The sequence below is a fragment of the Tyto alba genome, unplaced genomic scaffold, assembly GCF_018691265.1.
Source record: "Tyto alba isolate M040663 unplaced genomic scaffold, T.alba_DEE_v4.0 Super-Scaffold_38, whole genome shotgun sequence".
Classification (NCBI taxonomy): Eukaryota; Metazoa; Chordata; class Aves; order Strigiformes; family Tytonidae; genus Tyto; species Tyto alba.
Window position 1 is genome coordinate 10415093 of NW_024881313.1, and position 25501 is coordinate 10440593.

Here is a 25501-nt window from a genome sequence, read left to right on the forward strand (position 1 = left end):
CCCACATCTGTTGGAAAATGTATGAGTGATGTGCTCTTGAATCACTTGGGAATTTTTGCAAATCCAGTTCTTTGTCTGAGCAAATCTGATGGGGAAAAAAGACATCCTTTATTTATATTAAACAGTGTTCAATCAATTAGTATGATATTAGAGTAATTTTCCTGAGACTTTTGTACATTTTTGTACAAAAATCAAAGAACTCAAAATAAAATTGTATTAATTCTGACTGTAAGTAATCAATTAAACAAAGAAAGTCATTGTAGGAAATCTAACGTAATCATAAGTAATAACTCTTATACCTGATATGAATGAGAAAAATTAACTTTTACTTTTAATTAAATATCATGCCAAAAGGTATTCAAGCCATTCTGACATATGTAGAAGATAGAATAATAAAGTACAGACCCAGTCTTAATCACTCTGCATTATTAAACATTAATATACTGTCATTAACAGTACCTGTTATAATCCATGTCATTCTGTGCCTTGCAAGAGAAGCACTCATCTCCTTTCAAATACTAATCACAAAAGCAGATGCTTAAGATACTTGAATAACCCTTTTATTGCCATGCTTTGCACGTGTGTTTCCGAAGGGAATCTGCAAAGTGTCAGTGAGGTATATTATAAAAAAAAATGTTATGCTTTGGCTGTGCTTTGGAGGACTTCTCTAATTATATTGTAGGTTGATTCAAACAGTAGATTCCATTTTGGATCCATCTCACAAGGACACTTGGACCAGTATCGGCCAAGGTCCCTGCAAATGTGATGACCTCAGTCCTGCAAGAGATCCCCTATTTTTTATTGTTTTCCAGTCCCTTGAGAATTGAGGTTGCAATGTACTGCCACATTTTCCATTGGTGAACTGGAGTTGATACACTGCTTTCTTGGTGTGACTGAAACTAGTAGATATTGTAAAATTGCCCAGTTGATAGAAGTAAAAGTAGTCACTATGCAATAGAGCTGAGATAATATCCTGCTCTTCAAACTATATAAACCTTATTGTCTTTATGTCAGTCTTGTAAGAGAATAGTAGTTTTTTCCTACCTTTCCCTCTGTGATGTTAAATCATTTAACGTAAAGCCTTATTATACCTCTGTGAGGTAAGGATGTAATTGTCCCCTTGTTATGAACGGATAAAGTTAGATTCAGAATAGAAAAAGTGTGCAGTTAAATCCAAATCTGGGCAATTTGAAAAACTGATGTTAATTTGGTCTCAATCATTATACCGCTACTTAAATCTCCTACAATAATTCTTAAAAATTGTGGAAGATAAATACCTAAAAAAAATGAAAACCACTTATTCATTTTACTATCCTCCATTTCTGTCTTAACACACTCATACCTAAGAACAGAAATTGCACATGTAAATACTAAAATACAGGAAAGACTACTGAAGTTCACTATATTAACAAAATGGAAAATGGAGAACATTATTTTTCATATATGTCTTAATGGTAGTAGATTTATGCATACTAATACCAGACGAATCGTAATAACAGGAGCTAAGTCATTTTGAGGCAGAAGTGTATGAATTACTTTTTTTAGTTGACAGTTTCCCTGTAAGTGACTTGAGCAAGGTCACAAAGACACACTAGTACTTTCGAACTCCCTAGGTGCTAAATGACCATAAAACACCCTGCCTTTCACTGCAAGCACATCTTGGATTTCAGCATAGGAATTTATGATCCAATTCTGATAGAAGCTGCTCCTTTAGTTTTAAGACTTGGTAGGAACGTGGTTTTGCCAGGTGCCATACTGAAACGTGGGGGCTACACAGGTTCCTCATTATTATAGGAACGCATGTAGTAGTTGTATTTTTTTCCTTGGTTATCAGTTCTAATTCCTTATCATTTTATCCACATGTAGATTCACCACTGGAAAAGGATTAGTGCCCAACATCACTCTCTACCCTTGGATAAGCTCAAGAGATACTCCTCTGAAATACACCTCCTTCACCCCTTCCCTGTATTCTGTCCTCAGCCATCTTTGCCGCTTCATTGATTTTAAATGTGTTCTCTAATGAAATAAAATGTACATGACCATATTGTATATCTATTTGAACTTCAGGCTGATTCCAGTGTAGTGAAAGAGATGTGAAGATCTCAATTTCTCAAAATCAGTAGCTAGCATAGGAGAGAGGCTTCTGTTGAAACAAAAGCAGACAGAATTCTGTTTCATAACCATACTGGATTAACTGTCATATATTTAGTGTTCAAACAGGTACAAAGGGCACAGTTTTTTGGCCCACAAAAAACTGATATCTTCCTGATATCTTCATAGTTCACATTCTTCAACACTTGGTCTCCAAAATGCCTGTGTTTTTTATAGTACTATCTTTTGTCTTACACTTTTGGTCTTTTTTTTCAGATGTAAGTTACTGTCATTTGGAGGTTTCTTGTATGTTATCATTCCCAATTTTTCTCTTTCCCATTTTAATCGGTGCTGTTGTTTGTAGGTCTTCCTTGGTGAGCCTGAAAAGATAGGTATCATTCAGGAATATGTTTTTTCATTCTCCTCCTACATAGGACTAACCTTCCATTTTCATCTCATAATGTCAAATCCATCATGGCTTCCAGGACTAAATAGGGCAAATTTAGGAGAAGTGTGCCTTCTTTTGGATTCCTGACCCATGTTAAACAATCTGCTGTTGTTACAGCTGCCCTATACAAACAGGAAATCTGAAAGGCTTTTACTTTCACAGCCATGATAAGTATTAGAGCGGAGAGATGAATGCCATCACCAAATATTTATCCCTCTGCTCAATGTGCAACATCCCTGTCATCTGCATATATATGTCATTTGTTCTCTTTTGTGTGCCTAATCAATTTAACAATGCAGGCAATAATCTGTGTTTCTGATGCAACTTACTAAACCAAACTTATTTTTCAAGGTACAGTGTGAATAAGAGGTTTAACCAACTTTACATATATGATTTACTGAAGACTACTTGAAACTTTTAGCTCTGTGGGCAAAAATATGTTTTGCTCATGCAAGCTTCATCTCTGCTGGCCTATTTTGCATACAGTTGTACTGTTAAATCCTTTTAAGAGTAGATGGGTTCTCTCTGTGAGGTTAAAATGTTCAATATGTTCAAGACATACTGCAAAAACAAAGTAAGAGCTAATTTAGCAGGATCTTGACAATTACAGATTTGTTTGGGTTTACACTGGAGATTTTTTTTCCTGAATTTTGTTCTCTATTTCAAGCAAACTGCTCTCTTTCTGTCAATTCTTGCACAAATCAAACAATAGACAACTGCTAAAGGTAACCTGTAATCACACACCTTTTCCTCTTCAAAATATTGCTACAATCCTTTGTGATTCCTTATATATAAATCTTGATAATCTGGAATCTGTTAATATGTTTACAGGCCATTTCCTCATCCTATTGAAATCAGTAGTAGGCTTTTTGTTGTTATTGTTTCAAGGTCACCAAATTTGTCTTCTTGTTTGTCAGATTGTTTGGCATATGCAAAAGGCATCTATCAAGAAATGTCTTAAAAGGTTATAGTTGATGGTCTTCTGTGCATTGTATTGAACATTGGTAGGTACACTATTGAATCAGGACAAGTTATCTGCACAAAGTCAACTTATCTACACTGGTGAATTTGTAAGGGTGGATCATTTAGCAAAACTAATTAAATTGCAGCTGGCAACATTTTCCCTAAAAACTTATATTAGTGCATGTTATGGAACCAAAAAGATCTTGTAGCATTGGATGAGTGCTTGTATAGAATCCAGTATTGCTGCTTGAAAATAAAGTTTAGTAAGCATCAGAAGATTGGTTTGAAAAAGTAAGTAAGCATTTTTTATTTTTTTTTCAGATAGTTCTGTTTACAGAACGGTGTCTGTATTTTGGGGGATTTTTCACAACATTCAGAAAGATAAACATAAGTTAAATACCAAAGTAATGTTTGTGTTGCATGGATGTACATTTACTAGCAGGAAACATTTTTAAGAAATACAAAGTATAGTTATTTGCAAGATTTCATTTGGAACTTGAAATTATAAAAGTTTGCATTGAAATCCTGATTATAAGAATTTCTGTTCATCCAAACAGAGGACACAGCCATTGTTATTGTATCCTTTGTGTACAGTCAACAAAGCAACTGAGCTCTTACTGCTAAACATACATAATGAAAATTTGTGGAGATTTAAGGCTAAGAATCAATCACTGAAATGACATGGAAAATAATTTCAACTAATGAGCGCAAAAATAACTTAATCTGTCTTGGGGCAGTTTGTAAACAGAAAAGGAATTCATTCTGTTGAAAAAAATAGATGGTTAATAATTATTAGCTCTGCTAGAGTATTGAAGAATTTAAATGAAATTTGATTAAGTGAAATCATTGTTTTTGATCCTCAGATGCAGCTTAAACACACTGTCTTAAAGATGCCAGCCAAAGTTGAATTTGAGCTGTTCTGCAGTTCCGTGATTATGGGGACAGATAGGGTTTGTAAAGCTCCAAGTACAGTAGATTGTACCCTAACCATGGGTGTGTTCATAATGTTTTTAATAATTCCTGTGAATTTCCAGACTAGAAGAACATTTTGTTCCTTTTATTTCGCGTGAACAGTTGTGTGATCTGGGAACAAGAGGGAAGAGGAGAATGTTGACATAATCGATGTGAAGTTTTGGAGCACAGGCATTCCCTTACCCAAAGGCTAATTCTCTGCTCTTCAGATCAAGATCTTTGGCTGCACAGTATTACTACAGCAGCAAGTGACAAGTAGAATGGGTCTGGGAAACTGGGGTCCGTTTTCATAGCTGTACTTTTTTGTTGTTCTTAAATGAAATAATAAAAAAATTAACACAGGAGCTCTCTTGAAACTCAACTACCTGCCATTTTCAGCTCCAGGAACATTTTTTATTTGAAAGATAATTTAGTGCAAAGCTGGATTATTGATGACAATTCTCTATAAACATGAGCTTGTAAGATCAGGATGGACAACTGTTTAGACCTTCATGGCTGGGAATCATGCCATTACTACCCACAACCGATGCACATACATGTCTATTTGGCTGTGTACCTCATGCCATCTGTTCAGATGGCATTTTGCCGGCTCACAAATTGGTTAGACCTGTGCCAAAAGCAATTGCTCTAGATGGTTACACTGCAAAACACTGCAAGTGGCTCCTATTTTGTACGAAGTCTCTCTCTTTTGGATACCACTTTAACACTTCGCTATATCCTGTGGACATACCTGTATAATGCAGTGATTGGAAATAGAAAAAGATCATGTGCTCATCCTAACTCTTTTTTTGTTACTGAGGCCACCTTTTCTAAATCCAAAGAAGGGAAAACAAAGTATGTGTCATTTAAGTTGAAACTATTTCTACTTATTTTCCATCTGAAAAGTACTAATTCCTTTAAAGTTGGTAAAAGCTAATCAAAAGCTCACAGAAGTTAATAGGAATATTTGCACTGATATGAGTGGGTTTTGAGTTGGAATTGTAAATTATAGTAAATTGTGTGCTTGATAGTGGACAAAATCAGGTCAACTGACAGTTGCTACATGTGGCTGGTTGATTGATTGGTTTCTGGGATAAGTTTCTGAGAGAAGTAATGGGTTACAGAACTATTCCATTCTAGATCAATTACTTAAATTCAGCTGAGGTATACAGTAACCAGAAGTTATCACCAAATGACATTTATACAACCTATAGAATAATTCTGCTGAGTCTTCTCTATTGAATAGATATCCATGTCATGCAGTTGGCACATTTGTTGACAGCCTCAACTGTGAACCATGGAAGTGAACTTACTGCTTGCCAGAAGAAGTAGCTCCTGTAGGTAAAAGCCAAAAGATATTGGCAAGGAAACCTAAGCTCAGTGGATAAATATAGGACTTTATGTAGAAAATGCTGTCATCCTGCCAGTTTTCATAGCCACTAAAATAATTTTTAAATCAAAACTAAAATAATATTTTTGTCACTAGCAAGACCTACAATGTAGAATTCAGAGTATGTAAAAGTGTAAAGGAATTTTTCATCTGTTTCTCTTTTAGTGTAATTAACTGTAGGAATATTGTTATTTTCCTTCTGTGGACTTCTCCCTGTGCATGAATGTCACTGCTCAGTTTGAGCATGCTTAGTTGAATCAGGATGATATCATTTACGTGGGAGAGTTTCCATATATTGGTTAGTGGGAGTTATGATATTTTGCTGATTATAATCTGGAGGTGTTCCCAAAGCCCTTTGTCTGAGTTTCACATAAGTAATACTGACTAGCTTTTGATTCTTAGAGGAAAATCAGTGGGAAAGAGCTGGGTAAGCCTTAAAGAAGGAGGTAAAGAGATCAAAACTCAGAACTGCCTGGAGCACGGGATGTAGTTTGCTTGTAATTTGGGTGGACTTTTTCTCGTTTGCATAAATCACTATAAAGATAAGATAAAGTCCTTATGTAGAAGGACTATAAGGTCCTTTTAAGTCCCTTATAAATTTTATATTGTGCAGCTCCTGGTGTGAGGTAACTCATAAAGCTGATGATCAAAATTCCAACCAACTCAATATCTGTAAAAAATTTTCTCATTAATTTAAAAGAGGCATAGTAGTTTGACCACTGTTGTTTCTTACTGAAATTTTCACTAGTAGAGCACTTGGTATTTGTTCCCATGATAGAAACCATTTGGTTCCAGTACTCATAACAGCTGAAACGTTGTCTAAGGACTGTATCAGTTTTGAAGAATGTGGAGAATACTTTAGAAGGTCTGACACTGCACATTCCCACTAGGCTGATACAACCTTTTATCCCATTTTAGTATGTCAAACAGGCGCCATTGCATGTTCTGTGTTCTAATAAGGTTTAATAATTCAAATTTTGTTCAGTAAAAATAAACGACAAAACTATAGAGGTGAAAAATATACCAATAATAATTTTGTAAAAATTAACACATCTTTTCCTTTTCCAGTTATCTATAGGGAATACAATTAATACTGTAATCTATTGTGTTCACACTGAAGCTTGTGTAGTACTGTTGGCCTAAAAAAGAATATTTTACATCTACTTGTATTTTCATAATAGAAAACTGTCCTCTTGAGGAAATGATGAAACTCCACTATTCCCTGTGTCATAAACATACTAGCAATTTGATAGGCAAAGTAAAAGCTGATAAATTCTCATAAAACTAGTGTGAACTGAATTCTGAGCTGAAAATTGGACATAGATGAATACTTAGTGACCCTTTAACTGAGGCATTCTGAAGTGATCTGAATAGCAGTATTCTTCAAAAATCCCTGAAACTTTGAGAACTGATGTGTTTTACTTCCATGCAAATGAATAGGAATTTTCCTTTCACTTCACTGAGAGTAGGAATGGACATTTCTTGAGTTGACCAGCACAGAGCAACATTTATAGACAAAAAAAGGAGAGATTTTTTTTCAGCTCCAACAAGTTCATTTTTAAAAGGCACTTTGCTGTAACCATGTAAACCTATGTAACCCTACAGTTTGTTAATACTGAACTTTAATGAGTCATGATAAGAAGCCAGTCAGTGGATATCCATTTTGCTAGTGATGATCTGAACTTCAGCTGATTGTCCTAGCAGCTGTGTGACTTCATTACCATTAGAAAGGCATAGAGCCAAGCCAGCTGGAATTCAAAGAGGCTACTCAATTCACATAGCATGTCAGTTTTTTGGTTCACATATCAGAATTATAAAGGACTCCTACTAAAAAAAAAAAAAAAAAAAACAAAACAAAACAAACCACTACAAAACAGATTCTTTATGAAGTTATAGTTTAAAAGCTAAGTTTAAAATCATTATTATAACAAATGGAGGCTACTTTGTCATATGGATGTATTTTTTTGTTTGTTTTATTTTTTTGTGCCATGTTATGGCTGTTTATATCTCTCTAATGAAAACTAGACAGAACATTTGTACTTTTGGTTACAAACACAGCCCTATCCTATAATTCCTCATTTCTTAGTTAAGAAAACATTCTGTTGTGTTTTATATTAATGTTTTGAGAACACATTATTAGTTTCTCTTATTGTTTGGAGGGAAGAGAACTGCTGCTCTTTGACAATACAGGTTTGCAAAAAGCAACAGCCCATAGCTGTTGTAATGAATAGTATTTAACTGCTAGAGACAATATACCTGACAAACAGTTCCACTTATGGTTATTGCTGTTTTTAAAGTGTAGAATGGTACAGAGTGAGAATGGTGAATACAGAGGCTTTACCACTGGTTTGTACATAGAGCACTTGATAATCTGCATTTAGAAAAAAAAAAAAAAAAAAAAAAAGGAAAACCCAAAACTAAGGGAAGCAGATTCCCCAAATTCCCATTTAAAAGAAGGGCATGAGGGGAGACCTAGGAAACTACAGACTTGGTTTTAACATTTGTGTGGACTCACCTTGATTACTGTGTGCAGTTCTGGGCCACACAACTTAAGAAGGATGTTAAGGTACTTGCATGCATCCAGAGATGGGCAACAAAGCTGGTGAAAGGGCTGGAAGGCATGTCCTGTGATGAATGGCTACAGACACTGGCTTTGTCTAATTTGGAGAAAAGGAGACTGAGAAGTGACCTCATTTCTCTCTACAGCTTCCTGAGGAGGGGAAGTGGAGAGGGGGGTGCTGATCTCTTCTCCCTGGTGTTCAGTGACAGGACTGGGAATGGTTTAAAGCTGCGTCAGGGAAGGGTTAGACTGGACATTAGGAAGCATCTCTTTAACAAGAGGGTGGTCAAACCCTGGAACAGGCTTCCTAGAGAGGTGGTCGATGCCCATACCTGTCAGTGTTTAAGAGGCTACTACTAGAAAAGTAGTCCACATAAAATGGACCAGAACACGGGAAGGACTTTCTGAGTGAATGATTTCTTCATTAATCCACTATCTCAATCTGCTCTGTTCCGTGCATGCATCTGCACAATATATGTGTGCAGCCATGTCTGCTTCCTTGCTCTCATCTTTTCTCTTGTGTGCCTTCTCAATGAACCTTTTATCCATTCTTCATAAAAGCATGACTTTTCCTGTAAAAATAAAAGAAACAATTTAGCCTGCTGATTATATGCTCTGTTTAGACAATGAAAATGTGGGTTTCACCCATATGTGTCTGATCGTATTCCTGAAACTGGGTCTTCTTTGGTTGACTTCTTTGTTTCTTGGTTGACTGTTTCAGACTGTAGCTTATTGTATGAAAGGTTGAAGCAGAATCACTATTCTCTTATTAGGAAAGTAATAAAGAAAAAAAAAAATAACTCTTATCCCCGAGGTGTGTCTACCTCTTGAATTACTGTTTACAGTTTTGGTCCTCTTATTTCACAAATGTCATTATCAAAATAGAAGAAGATTTAGTGAAAAGTAAGAAGAATGATCAAAGATATGGAGTAGCTTCCATGAGGAGAACAGTTACGTAGGCTAAAATTCTTTCATATAGAAAACAAAGCAAAGATCATAGGTCTATATAATCATGAGTGCGTGGGAGAGGGCAGGTTGTGAAATTATGTTTGCTGTTTCTTCCAGTATAAAGACTGAAAAGCATCAAATGAAGCTACTAGGTTCCAGCTTCAAGGCAAACAAAAGGAAATGTTTCTCTATACATCATGTAATTAAACTTCAGAACTCCTCCAAAGATGCTTGCAGTGCATTGGCCCAAGAGACCATGAAATTCATGGAAGAGACATTCAATAAGGACTATTCAACAGAGATCTCTGGCTCTCAGAGAATAATACAGATTAAAAGGATCCTCTGAAGATCCTCTAGACAAACCTCCTACTTGAAGCAAGTCTAATCAGATCAGTTTCCTCAGGGACTTCTCTAACTGAATCTTGAACACCTCCAAGAATGGAGATTTCGCAACCTATCTGGGCAGTGTTTGACGTCTGTCTTGTTGCCTTTCATCCTATGACTGTGCACCTCTGACAAGGGTCTTGCTGTCTTTTCTGCATCTTGTGATCAGGACATAGACATGCTGTAGAGAGCAAGAAAGTCTCCCATTAGCAGCTTTGTTCAGGGAATGAACATTCCTTGCATGTGCTGCAGCCCCAGAGCAGCTTGATGGCCCTCTGCGGGATGTGCTCTAGTATGTCCTGTGTCTTTCTAGTAATGGGGAGCCCAAGACAGGACAGCACTCCAAACGGGATTCCACAATGCTGAAGAGAAGGGAAGGGTCACTCCCCTGTGCATGGTGGAGACACTCTCTCTGATAAAACCCAGGATGTTGTTGACCACTTTTGCTGCAACGTCACTCTGGTGACTTATGTTCAACTTATTGTTCAGAACGACCCCTAGATCCTTTTCTGCAGATCTTCCCAGACAGTCAACACCAGCTTGTATTGTTGCATTATTCCACCCCAGATTCAAGTCTTTGAATTTGCTTTTGCTGAAATTCAGGTTTCCATCAGCCCAGTTTCTGAGCCAAAAAATTTTTGGAGGCTGAGAGATTATTCTGAGTAAGTATTACTTCATGCATGTCTTTCTATATTTTGCCTCCATAATCCACTTTTAACCCCAAAAGGAAACAAGACACTAGACTAGGTGGAGTTATTTTAAAGAATAGACATAAGTATCTCCTTTCAGGTCTCTGGATACTGAGTGGAGGAATTTTACTGAAGGCCTGATGTATTTGACTCATAAAATGGTACTGGATTTTGAGTCAAGTTTTGAAGTACCTGGTTATATAGAGCTTTATTATAGTTATGGCGTTTGGATTCTACTCTTGGGCTAAGCACCTGAAAGCGAGGTATTGTGGATTCTTTATGTAATCTAAGTTCCTCAAAGAAAACAAAAAATCAGAGCTCTGTTAGTCACAAAATTTGTCCTGCATAGACATTTAAAAACTAATACCAGTTTGTCAGCAGCTTGACTTTCAGCTCTGAGCTGTGTCGTTAGCCTTTCTGTCCTTTTATGATAAATTTATCATTTGCTTTAGAGTCAGAGGAACTTAAATCTCTTCAGATTTGTTTCTTTGGGGGGTGTGTGTGTGTATATATATACACACACACATTAGAGGAGTAGTTGTGAAGTAAAAGATTTCTAGTGCCAGGGAAAAAACTTATTTTCTCCCCACTCCCCCTCTGAAAGAACCAACCCACAAGCGATACTATAAGCTATTCAATAGATTTTCTTAACAAAATGTTTCTGTGATACAACAATGAAAAAATGCAAAAGAATAAAAATAGTTCAGCTCTGTAGCTCAGCCTATGCCACATTTATAAGAAACTTGCTTCCTAAAACGTTTTCATTAATGAGAGACTTTTAAACATATGCATCAGTCCATTCACAGTCAAAACTGTTAGTTGGGCCTTAGTTGTGAATGTATTTAAATCATTAAATGATTTTCTTTTATCAGTAGAAGTGTTTGTTAATTAATGGGAATTTTTTTTCTTGAACAAAAATTTGAGAACAATACTCTTGGTCAAATGCAAGATGCAAATCACTTTTCAAGATAAGATTGGCATGCCAAAAAAAACAAAAACAAAAACAAACCAACAACAAATGCTATCTGCTTTGCAGTAGTACATTGACCTTCACAGGAAGTTAGCTTATATTTATATGACTACATCTACAGTTGGAAGAAAATGTCACAGCCAGGAAAATCTGAAATCACACCTTTGCACAAAACTGAATGGTTGCATGTCTGAGGTTTGTAAGACAGATATGCTTAAAGGCATCTAGTATTTCATCCATGCCAAGAGTAATTAAAAGAAGACTTCCATGTAAATACTCTAAATAAACTTCATTACTTCTGTATTAGAAATTTTTGTTACTTGCATATTATGCCTCCCAAGATGATTGATATTAGACATTACAAAAATCTGTTTTGTGTTGCAGTTGGTAGTAGACTGTAGTTCTTAAAGGGGAAATTAGAAAAAAAGCTGTTTCAAAAGGAGAAAAAAAAACCTAAGGCATTAGGTTAAATATTAATTTGAATGTCTACAATAATGGGTACATACACTATTTATGGAAGTCATTATTCCACTGTGTAGTCAACAAGAGTATCGATTAGAATTAATTCACTACAAAAAGTTTCCAATCATTTTTAACATAAGTTTTTCCTCTTTAACAGTACCCTGAAGCTTGTCTTTTTCGTGGTCAATCTAGCAACAAATTTGCAATTAATCATTTGTTGATTGCAATGAATGGTCTGTCGATAATATGCAGCTTACATTGCTAAAAGGGTTATACAGAGCTTTATTGTTTTCCTTTTGTCTTGGGAACACTTTGTCTAGCTGTGTTTCATAGAATGGATGTTGAATAGATGTTTTGAAGTAACGCATGCCAGTTTTAAAGAGACACCATGGACTGCTCTGAGAGTATTAATCAAGATATGCCCTAACTTTCTTCTGGCATTACAGTATTTGGACATCTGTTCTGACTCCTTGTATGCGAAGTAGGACACATTGGCATAAATGAAGGGTTTCATTATCTTAAATGTCATAACATTTGTTTGAATTACTTTGTGTAGATTTTAAATGCTGAAATTGTAATCTTGGTTTTTTATAGATTTCATTGTCCTTTCAAAAGACTATAAAAATGGAAGCTTTTTAAAAATTCCATTCATAATTCAGAAAGCATAATTTACAATTTGTGCAATAACACTGAAATCGCTGTAGATTATACTTTAGTAATTTTGAACAGTATAAGTATTTTTACTGAAAGAAAACTAAGGGCAAAAAATGTTTCTTATTCCAGAAACAGTGGTTTTGTCACAGATAATGTATAAATGAAGGCCCTTATAAAATGCCCCTTTGGGGAACATTGACATGGATTAATTTCTTTGGAAAGTCATGGAAGCTTGAACTGCAACTTTCATCTTGTAAGGAAGAAATGTCTGTTATATTGTGAGTTGTCCTTAAAATAGTGTCTCAATAGTATATTTCATGAATCTGGATAGGGAATGGTTTTGAATACAATATACATAACTGAAACTAAAAGAAAGATTAAATACTGGTTTCAGACTTTTCTGAAAGTTTGGAAGCATTTCATTTGCACTGATCTTTAAATTGCATAAGTTTTGTAGGTTTTGATTGTTCATTAGCAAAGCTAAAACACTGGTAAAAGTAGAATTTAACTGATTTACATTGCCCTTATTAATACTAGTATTATACAAAATAGTCGCAACCATTAAAACATTCTTACCCCTAGATAGCTTCTGATGTTATATGGATGTGTTATTTATGCTTGAGTAAAAGTTAATATTAACTACATTTGTCTTAGCTATAATTAGAAGGATTACTTATTACAAACATTGGCAAGAGAAGTGCCTGCTTACTGTGCAGCAAATTTGGGAATACTAGCTTGTCATTTAGTATTGATTACATTATTTAAGTAGCTGAGCAAAGCAGCACTTTACAAACAGGTGCTCTTTGATTTGCAAATTTCTAAAAATCAAGTTGCAGCTTTCAGCCTACTGCATTGTTAGTTTTTAAGGTAAAAAGTTGAAGGATGATTTGACTATGCTTTCATTTAGAAAAAAATTTACTAAGAACTTTTGGGTCATGAAGCAAATTGAGTTATTGTTAACAAAACCCAGTGTGGTTCTCCATCTGTAAAGTATGTTTATAACATAACTATCTGGCCTGGAGTTCAGAAAAACTGTCCCATTCAAGTTGTTTGCAATGAAATTTTATGGGCCTGACTTTGACTGCATGCTTTAGTTGTCTCCTGAATTGATCTGCAAGAGCTGAAATCACCATATCAGCAGATTTGCAAAATGGCAAAGCTCTCTAGTCATTGTGTTAAAATTGTGATATACATGCAAATAAACATATAGTTTGCCATTTCTGCATACTTATAATAACTCTTTTGCATATACGTGGTTCCATATTCCACGGCTCATTTCAAACTTAAGAGCATTATTTTAAGGGATACTGGCTTCAGAGAAGAAATAAACTAAATAATTTATTTCTTCACTCTGCTTATTCCTGCCTCTGCATGACATCTTGCTTCATGCTTAGTGTGATCATTTGGGGAGTAACTCTGTAAGCTAGATAATTAATTTGGGGAATTGTACCCCCAGTATTAGTGTAAACAATTTAGCTTTCTGGAAAACCTCATCTGTGTTGGAAACACTGAGTAAATGGGGCTTATGCAAGGAGATTTTATGCAGATATACAATCTTCCTAAACAATTTGAGGCTGAGAATAGGATATTGGTATAATATATTCAAAGCTACCATGAAAGCCATAAGTTGCTAAACAACCATGACGCATTGAGCCTGACCAGATGGTTAGGCAAAAAGCATTATGCAAGCGCACACTTAGGAGGGGGAATTTTTTTGCTAGAGAATTTAAGGAATTTCTCAGTTCCACTTATCATACACTTCCCTAGACTTTTTCACTAGTCTTCTACAGATTTGGATCTATGGCATGTGAAAGACAACAAAAATATTTTTTTTCCCCTCTGACGGATCAATGCAGCACTTCTAAAACAATTTGGATATTTTTATTTCTTGGGTTCGAAATTCTGTGTGTGTGAAATCATAACAAAGGGCTTTAGTGCAGTTTCCAGTGTTTCTGACATCAAGACTATATTTTTTATTTTGCTGTGAGATTGCTTAATAGTGAAATAGTATTTCATAAACCAATATTGAAATATAGAATTGTTAGTTTCTAAAGTTGCTGGGTGCTTTTTTTCTTTTCAGCTGAAGCCAATTTTAATTGCATGTTAGTTTTGTTAAAGAATGTTTACAGTTCTTAATTATTAGTGACTTCAATACAATAAAGAACAATTTTTTGTTTTCTCTAAGTATCAACATTCTGATAATAACCTGTGACTTACTCACTTTATACCACATAATAGAATCTCTCTGTGGAATAAATAAATATAGTTAACTTCAAAGCTTTTAATGTCCACCGGCTACAAAAATAAGTACAGCATAGCCTCTGTTTGCCATACACTGGGTAGATCATCTCTATAAAATGTTTTATATACCTAAATTATTTATTCAAAGCAGCTATAGCGAAAACTTGGTCTGTTTCAAGAGGAAAATATAGGTGATTCAATTTTGTAAAATTTGACTACACCTACCATAAACACACATTCATATTTGGTAGCATTACCCAGGGCCTACAAACATGCTCTTCAGTTGCTGTTGTTGCCTTCTCACAGCTATGTCATACTTTGACAGACCCTTAATGTCTGGACTGGATCTTAAGTGCTTACTGGTACAAGGATGTAGCCTGGATCAGTAGAGGAGAAATGAGGAAGGAAGCTTGAGGGAAGCTCCATAGAAAGCTGTGTGGGAATTAGGAAGCTTATACACTTTGCCAGGACTGCAAACCAAGATGTATCACCAAATGATGGCAAGAACTGAAGGCCAAAGGACAAAAAATCCTTTCAACCATCACCCACTCAAACTGTGGACAAAAGAGTTTGCCCTCAGTACATGACACATCCATGTACTTGATATGCAGTCATTTAGAAGTTACATTAGGCATTTGGCAGTGAGGACTTGGTTTTCTTTCCTTGTTGGAGTATTCTAAAGCTCCTCACTTAACAATAAGCTAATGGTGTAGGTAAGATTAAGACTGCATGAAAGATTGGCAACATAAGACAATGCTTGAATTAGCTGTACCTCTGGACCAACAGCATTTGAGCCTAATCAGTCCTAAATTCCATGAGAGAAAAGAGAGCTTGTATTACCAGTCCAGATACTTTGCATACTTTGCAACAAGCATTTAAATAGCAGTCTCCAAAATTAATATATATGAAGAAAAAAATAAGGAGCAAAAGCAAGGGGGACAATTAGTATAATAATCATACAAGCGATATCGATTGAACAGTGTTTTCATCAAGGGGGGAAAGTGAAATCCCAAATAAAACCAAAGGCCTTTAGGCCAGTACATTGTTAATAGGTGGATCTCACATCCAAATGTCTAGCCTTATGACCCAGGTAGATTTGGATATGGTGGAAAGAGTAAGTCTGAGGAAAGTGGTTTTTTAGACATAACTCTTATGCTAAATACAATGGACAAATAACTTACCCACAGACTCTGAACTCATCACTTCTTCATCACTGGAGATAACTCATTTGGAATATGCAGGCCAGTGGTATTGGCAGGGGCTCTCCTTCTGCAGGGCAGACAAGTTGTGGTGAATTTATCAGCTCAGGGTAAAAATGGGGGGTGTAATAGAGGAAAAGGGCACTGACTCCGATCCTGGAAAATTATGTCAGAAGGAAATTCCTGACAGGGAGAGGGTTGGTGTTAGTGGTATAAGAGCTGCTTATCAAATAGTGTGGAACATAGAAGTTAACTATCCTTTTTTTCAGGACAGAAAAGCCTAGAAGTTTGGCTCATTTACCACAAGTCAAATGGAGAAGATGGTAAGGTGAAGAATGTCAATGGTAATGCAATTAGAGAAAGTCAACAGGTCAATCCTGAAATTTTTCCAAGGAAGAAGCTTTTCACAAATGAAAGACATTTTAAAAAGAAAGTCTGGGTTATGACAAGATGAAGAAACCCTGTGTCTGATAGCTATATGTCTGCTTAGTTGGGGATAACATAGGTGAAGACAAACCCAAGAAAATAAAGTAGAAGGATTCAGAAAATATTTTGACTGATGCAACACAAGAACAAGTGCAGATACTGAAAATTCAAGAAATTTGCTTTTAGGCCTGTAAGAAAGAGCAAAGAAGGTCTATAAAAATGTGAGGCAGAGGACCTTAAAAAGTTTGTCATGAATCAATGGAGAGAGGGAGAGAACATCTGTAGCTAAATAACATCTAGCCCTAATTTATGAGCGTGTGAGGTTTTTTATAAATTAATATTTGTTTGTCCAATAGGAAAGATAATAAATAATATTCTAATGTGAAAATTTAAATTTCAAATTGAAGACATAATGAATGAGGAAAACAGTGACCTTTTTCAATTAAGAGAAAAATATTCTTTCAGAGTGTAAATCAATGAGAGATGTTTCAGTGGTTTGCATACTTCTTATAAAAATAAATATCTGCTATGGAAACAAATGAATAACATAAATATGTATTAAAATTATAAGGGTCTGTTGCCAAGGCTTTGAGTAGCAAGTTGTGGGAAGTCGCTAAGGAGAAGTCAGGTGAACATTTATTATTTGATCCCTATCAAGCAAATGAGCATATAAAATGGGTGGTGATACAAGATTTGGCTTGAACCCCAGTGAAGATTTCAGAGGACTGCTCAAACTGTTGCATTTCATGCACAGCTTCATAAAGTTGAGAAGTTAGGTGTGCTCAGCTTCTTGTATGATTGATAACAAAAGATTTCCAAAAGGTGATTCAGAACAGAAACTTGTCTATATAACTTTTGGAAGAACCTTTCCAGAGATCTCTGTTTTTAGTGCTGAGGATACTGGCAGGACAGAGAGAGCATTCTGCCAGTTTAGGCACCTAAATTAAGGGCCTAAACTTAGCTCCTGAGAATACTATTCTAATGCCAAATTAATCAAAGCTCAAAATTAAAATACTCAAAGGGATTTTGTTTTTTTCTTGTTTAGGTGTGTTTTTTTATTTATTAAGATTGTGTTTGAAAAACATAAATAAGTTGAGTTTAATTTTTCAGGGCAGTGCACAAGCAGTTATTCCTTATCCCAAATATGCCTTTTTCTTTATGTTAAGTTTTTAGTGTCATGCCAATAATTAATATTTCAGAAAAAATGCTTAGTAATTCATTTTTTTGGGACAGAATTACTCACTTTTCTCTCCTCAGAACTGCAAAAGTGCTGGGCATGAAAGTCTAGGTGTTCGTTTCAAGCTGAACAGGCCCTTAACGTAAACTTTGATTCTGTGCTTTTTACTGAAGATGTGTGAGCCATTGCTGTGTGTTTCTGAAGAACAGCTAAAGCAACAGCCAATTGCATTGCATTGCTTATATTGACTTTCAGTCTGAGCTGTGTCCTTGATTGTGTTATGCTCAAACTCATTGTGCAGGATGATTTGGGACAATTTCAACATAGCTCTCCATCAGCAGTTATCAGAAATGCTACTGAAGGTTTACCACAGAGATCTTTTTAATATACAAGATACTTAATACACTGTCTATATGGCTATGTTGGCCAATTGCCATGTGATCACTTTTCTTCTTCTCTTTTTAGTGACCACATAAACACTCAGCATGGATCTAGAAGAACTCTTCTCTAGTTACAGTAAATTTAGGGTGACCAAATATAAAGAAGGGAAGATGTGCTCAGTCACACAGTATATCCTCAGCAGAGCTCATCTTACAGAGTACATGTCCTTTGCATTGTATTGAGTCATGGTGCACAGTTTGTTTTAGTCATCTAGCTAACAACCTAATTGTCTTATCTCCCAGACTTCTTCCTTGAATTTGATTAGTGGCTTAAAAATATAAATACATAGAAATTTAGTGTCAGTTTCTAAAAACCAAAATAGGTCCTCAAAAAAGTCCTTGACATACTGGTATAAAGGCTTGTATTATAGCACTGGTCCCTACATGGCTGGAATATGTGGTCACCCTATATGAACTGACTGATAGTAAATTCTGCTGAGTCAATTCGTGTATGTGTCCACGTTACAGAGTTACACATAGGCAGAACATACGGGTGAGTTGTTTTTTTTTTTTTCACAAACACATCTTTTCCTGCAAAATGGATTCCACTTTGTGTCTGTGTGAAAAATTTCTAGTACCAAATAATGTGTGTGTGTATATATAGTCAGAAACTCAACACAAATCTGACTTCAAATGAAAAGGGAAAAGAAATACAATTACATTTGAAGATCTGTTCCAAATATTTTGTTACAATTTCCAGATATAACATCCCCCGGTCTTTTGCCTATCATTTATAAATACTGTGGTTACTGATGTTTCACCCTAGGTTTAGAAATATTGCCTATTTAAATGAGTATTTAAAATATGAACTGTCACTTGACTTAGTAATACATGTACAGCTGAAATGTATTTAAACATGACCATCAAAGGGCTGGCTGTCAAGAATATCACTGACAAAATGAAAAGCATTATCTTGACAGCTTTTGTGTTTTTCTTGGAAAACCGGGAATACAAGTTTCTCAGATTTTTGTTTCTCAGATTTTTTTCTTAAGTGAATTATCATTATATTTTAGTAAATCTGTATCAAAAAGAGCTTGAGATCTCTTCTTGCTCTGACCTTCTCGAGATATCACCTTTCTCAGATATACTGACTCAGAATATCAATGTAAAATAAGATGACTGTAGTAACAAGTGTTTCACCAAAAACTAATGTATTAATGAAATTTTTTCAGAAGGTCTCTTTGTCTCTCAGGCACATGTAATTTAATCAAGAATACCTGGGAGTCAAATATGGAATGACAGCTTGATTCAAATAAGACAGGACTTGAAGCTTCTTGAGTACCTTTTTCTAGATTTGGTCATTGAATGGTTTAGTACTAGCCATATTATTTGCTTATCTGAGACTGTTGATTACTATGGGGTGGGACGTATCTATGATTTTTGCTTTTTGTGTATATGTGCAGAAAGTGTAATTCATAATCGTAAGGATGTTTGTTTATCTGGAAAATAATTTTTAGTCTTAAGCCACTATAGCAAACTTTTATTAATCTATTTTCAATTATATTTTTTGTACATCTGTACTATTCCACATTAATAACTGACATGATCTAACTGGTTGTTCAGGTTAGATTTACATTTTGATCCAAAGATTGCACGTTGCTGAATTATCCCTTAAGCTTCCTAGCCTTGTGGATCCATTAAGCCTTAATTAAAGAACCGTCTTAGAAAAAAATAATCAGACCATTTATATCCGAAGAAGATGCACATTGGTCATTTGTTTGTTCACTAGCATAAAAATTATTATTTAATGGAAATTTTAATCACAGTAAGCTTATAGATAGACATATATTAAATGCATTAATCTTTCTATAAGGTTATTCACAATGTATAAGGTTACTCCTCTGAAAAGACTGCTTCAGATTGCTTTCCGGTAATGCTAATACCCATTAAAAAGATGAATATATATGTGTGTAAGTCAATCATAAGGTATTAAAGAGGTGTAGCAACTTAAGCTTCTTTTCTTCTTGGCAGGTCACTTTGAGAAATGTCCTAGTTCAATTAAAATATTTTTTCCATTTCCTAGGAGTAGATTCAGATATGCTCTGTCTGTTCTCTATCTTATCTTCACTGTCAGGATTTAAAACAAACCTGAGTGAGATATAAGAAGGATAGTCCAGCTACTTCAGACTCTGAACAGGTTCAAAATAGGGTGTATATATGTGTAAATGTCTGCATGTTCATCACATATATGTCCAGGTTGAATATTTGGGAGATATAGAGGTACGTTTTTTAAGAGTCTGTTTACAATTTGATAGATTTTAAACTGGGATAAACTGCGTTTTGTGCTATTCAAACACTCATGCCTTTATCTCTACTTTCAAAATGCTATAGCAGTGAGTAGTAACCATCTAGAGAGGCATACGAAAGAGAAGAAGGTGTGGTAGTTTTTTTCGGATTAGATTGGTGATACTATGAAATGAAAAATTACCATCATCTAGGCTATTGTCATATATTGCATATGACATATAAATGACTAAAAATACTGTATATCTTTAAAAAGACATGAAATATTTTAGAATAGTAGCATACAACTCATTCATATAACATTCTCAGAACCACAACATTGTCCAATTAGTTGCTTAGTTCTGCTTTAAATACTCTATCTTCAGCATTACTTTACTTTGCAACATTGATTTTGATGCGAAAGAGTTCCTGAAAAAAATCTCAATTCTTGAATGCTTCAGTGAAAATTATTACAATGCTTTAGGTATAAAATGAGCTCTGCGACTGAAGCATGTATGTAGTGAAAGGTGCTAGTTTCATATTACGGTGATCCCATAAGACCTTCCTCCTCTTTTCACCTTGCAGCAGTCTTGACAGCATCGTGTGTCCTCAGATTATTATTAATAGTAGAACTCTTATAAATTTTAGGCATGTTTGTGTGTACTTATGGTGTGTTATTTTAAAAATGGAAAATATTTAGATTCAGGTATAGTACTGCTGGAAAATTGTATTTCAGGCTGGAATACATATAAATAAAAATTAATAAATAATGTCCACAGGTGATATTAATTATAAACCAGTATCTGACTGTCAAATGACCTTTCTAAAAAAACCCTGTTCACTAGTCACCTTGCTAGATAACATCATGAAGTAGGTGAGTTTGCTTTACTGACTCCTGGGTTTTCTCTTTTATATCAGTTTTATCATAAAATACAAAAATCCTTTCTTATATTTTGCTGGCCATCCACAGTATCAGGTACCAGGAAAGGTCAACATATTAAGGTGACAATATGCAAGCAATATTGAACTTACCATGCATATGGATATTGCTCTGTTTCTCGGTATAGTTAATTGGGTGATTTTAATGTAGTTTGTGACACAAAAAAGAAAATAATTGTCCACTGGTCCAGCAACAATTGTATGCTCCAAACAGGTTAGGCTAGATGCCTCTTTTTGAAATAGCTGAATGAAGTCTGCTAAAATTAATCCTATTTCAAATGCAGCTGAAACAACTCACAGTGAGGGACCCTCTGCTCACCTCATCCAGAAATACAAAACTTCTAATGATTGTTCCTCAGCATTCAGGGATGGCATCTGGTAATTCCTGCAGCTCTTAGGAGACAGAACTTGCTGTCCTACCCACTCCCCAAGTCTTATTACTTACTTTTACTAGTCTGTATGCTACTATCTTAACAATTAAAAGATTATAGGCATTTGAAAATCAGAAGACTCAGTGAGTTTGGTTTTGTTTGTTTGTTTTTATTTTTTTCCCCCTAAACCAAAGAATTATTTTGATAACCCGTGACCAGCATGGACTGCTTTCAGATTTTCCTGTGGTGTGGAGTTATGGTTGGGAAGAGGTCCTTGTGCTAGGGAATCTAAGTACTTTGTACACTGAAGTCAATTAAAGGTTCGAAAGAGCAGGTGGGCAGTATAAACTGAAGAAAGCCTTAGCAGCTTCCCTGCTTTTGAGATTATCTGTGTGTAGTTACTACTCTGGTTTACAGTCTCCATTAATAATTAAAATAGCCTTTCAGCAATTCTTTCATGAAATTGGTCTGACATGTGCCTGTCTTGTATTGTACCCATCAAACTTAGCTTTATGAATTACTTCTTTTACCTCTCAGCTTGTTAAGTTAGTTGATCTGTTTTGGAGTCAGAAAATGTTCAGGCAGGGGAAAATTTTGATCAAATCAACCTTGCATGGAAACAACTGCCTGTTTGCCATCTGCAGTGGGCATTGATCCCTAGCTTGTTTGTGCCTTGCATTTGTTATGTATGAGTAAGCACATTAGCCTTTTCATTTCATTCATTAGACAGTCCTTGATTAGTGTTTCCTACTTTCTGTCAAATATGTTACTACTCCTTTATTCATTTTGTCTTGGGTCTGTCTTTTGCTTCAGTGTGCAGAAAATTAACAGTTAACTCCAACAGTAGTCCTTTTATTTCTTTTTTCATATAGAACTGGCTAACAAATATACTTTTCTAATGTTGGCACATCTAATGTGGGATAAAGTATGAATGATAGGTCTTTCTGAAGTTAAGAGTTATTATTTTAGTTCAGCTGGCAGGCTTTGTTTAGAAGTGTGATGTCTCAGGGTTTACTGTCAGCTTTATTTCATCTGTCTCCAAGAACTGTGGGATCACCAGGATACTGGTGGATATTTGCCTTATAAAATTGCACATAAAAATAAATTTAAAGTAATGATGACTGCAGTTTGAGAATATAACACTGAAAGTTTCAGATGACAGTTTGGATCACAGGACAGAACAATAAGACATTTTATATCTAACACTAGTCCATTCACTAGGGATTTTTGCTGTCCTTTCCCTGTAGAACAATAAAATGTTAAATGATAATTCTATTCTTAAAGATAATTGAAAAATAAATAAATAATGATGGATAAAGCAACAAGCTATGGACATCTTTGGTAACTGCATAACAAGATCATAAATAAAAGTTAATATTTCAATGGAGTCAGTGCATTTAGTGATGCCACTAACTGACTTTATTTGATCAGCAAACACAATTTTTGCCTAAAAATTCTATGCCACATCCTTATGTAGGTAGAGCATCTATAAAATATTATGACTTATGTATTGCTTTTTTATTCATAATCTTATAAATTTATTTAAATATTATCAATCTATCTGAACAATTTCATCTTTGACATGGTATTAAAGTTCATACATTTATTTTTTCAAAGTACCCATGAGTTAGTAAACCAAACCTTGAAGGTTGGACCAGTCTGTTCTCTGAGCATGCCCTGCTTAAGATTCTAGTAAATAAAAAACTATTTTGGACATAAAGTTTTGCAGCCATGTTTCATGTTAGTGGGTACCTATATATATGTGCACTAAATACTTGCTTTCTTATTTGAGGTGTATATTAATGTTGATTGGTTTAAATAAAAATTATTTTAAACAGAGTATTTTAGTCATGTTCGGAGTCAGCAAGAATATAAAATTTAAGTATTTAATTTTGTTTTTTCCCCCCAAATGCTAATTCCCACTGTTTGAAAACTCTTTAAAATCTTGCTGGATATAGACTTCATACTTAATTTAATACTTCTCTCAAATCCTTAGTTTTTATATTTCATAATCTTTTAAGTTGGTAAATAATGTATTTTTTTCATATACATGGTAGTTGATTATAGTTACAGTTTTATTGTAGTTTTAGTGTAACTATTTACATGGAAACTGGAATTCATTTAAATTTCTTACTAACTGAACTAACTCTTCTTATATTTCTATTCTTATATATTCAGCATTTTAAGACATAATTATAAAAACATGATCCTAATTGATTTCTCTGTGTTTACTACCTCCTGCAAGACTGAAGAGCTGTTAGATTTCCTATTCTCACACCTCATTTAATACATACATTAAAAGATGAAAAAAACTTTTTATGTTCTTAATTCCCAGTTTGTAAATTTTTAATGATTAGTATGTGAAATAAATATTACATAATCTGGAATGAGGAAACATTCTTTTCATACCTGCAAAGGAGATATAAAACGCTGTGAAAACTGATTCTAACGCACCAGTTCCAAATACTACATTTCCAGCATCTCCTACCACCACCATGGTTTGATTCTTTTTAGAGTGTTATACACATACAGGTATTTCATACAGCTATTTCATTTCACATACACATTATTTAAATGTATTATTATCATCATTTACTACATTTTAAAATATTTCGATAAAATATATTTAACTTCATTAACAAGTCTCTTTTTTATATTAATCCTTTTTTCCCCCCACATGATTTCACACCCTGACATAAAGCAAATGGGGCATCTCCTGCAATTTATTCCTGTTTTCTACCAGATTTTAGAGAAAGATATTGAATGGCCGTATGCAAATATCAAAGTATATGCATATAAAGTAACTGTGCTGGATCTATCACTCACCCTTACTAAAGGAATAGATTTCATAGAATTCGTTTAGTGCTCCTACAAGAAAGAACTGTATGAATGGTCTTATTGTAAACCTTCACCAGATCTGGATGCTATTTGCTATACAGAAGTTGAAAACACTTTCAGTAAACATAACTATCATGTCTGATTTGTAAAAAGGAATAATGGAGGCTGTAACTAATGTAATGAATTATTAAGTGCAGATACATCCCATTCTTGGAACAGTCTAGCTATAAACTTTCTCAGTGATAAGAGTATTGCTCCTGTTGAAAATGACAGTTCACAAAACACCTTACAAATGATATGCCTTGTTTACAGTTTTGGTCTTTTGTTTTGAAATTTTTCTGTTACGATAGATTTACGGTTTTCTTTTTCTTGTTAGGATGCTTCAATTGCCCACAGATTCCATATCATGAGAGAAAAACATCCAGAGAAGTTCAACAGTAGGTAAGAGTCTAAAAATATTTGCACATGAAATTATTTTTTCCATGTTATTAAGGTCTGATCTGTGACGGGTTAAATTTTGCATATCCTTTAAAATATCGATTCTTAAAAAAGAGAGGAAATTGGTGCATTTTATATGAAGTGTATGCCCCCAGACTGCTTGTAGTGTTACTGTTTTATATCTGGTATTTCAACTGAAATGAATAGCATTATAAATAAACTGTTCTCACATGTGAAATGTTTGACTTGTAAGACTAGCATGGACAAGATGATGCATTGTGGTATCTGAGGATCCCTGAATTGACACTTTGCCATTAGGCACTGAAAAACACTTATTAGACAGCTGCAGATGGTGATCCTTATGTTTCATTCCCACACGCACACTGGTACATTGACGGAGGGCTCTTCCATATATACTCTTAGTAAGGGCAAGTGAATGCCACTTTACACATAAATGCTTTTATCATTAAACAACTTTGGATATGTAAAAAAGTCAGGAATGAGACTTTGCATCTGTTCCTTGTGTTGCTTTTTGAATTTGCAACGTTATCTCAGAGCTTTTTTGGAGATTAAAAATGTATTACAACATGAACTGTAAATTCACCTTCTTTCAGTGTCTGGTTTGTTGAGTAGATAATATTCATAACTATATGCTTACCTTTGTCTCTTCTTATTTAGATAATTTAGCACCTAAATTAT

The 25501-nt window shown here is 34.7% G+C and overlaps 1 protein-coding gene across 6 annotated transcripts in view; it reads left to right on the forward strand.

The window, feature by feature from the left end:
- Positions 1-25501, forward strand: part of DGKB (diacylglycerol kinase beta) — a 397600-nt gene that overhangs the window by 233934 nt on the left and 138165 nt on the right. For all 6 annotated transcript variants that reach the window (XM_032991591.2, XM_042802008.1, XM_042802011.1 and 3 more), the window contains one exon: positions 24741-24805. In XM_032991591.2, coding sequence (XP_032847482.1) covers positions 24741-24805 — 65 coding nt within the window. The remainder of the gene's footprint in view (positions 1-24740; positions 24806-25501) is intronic.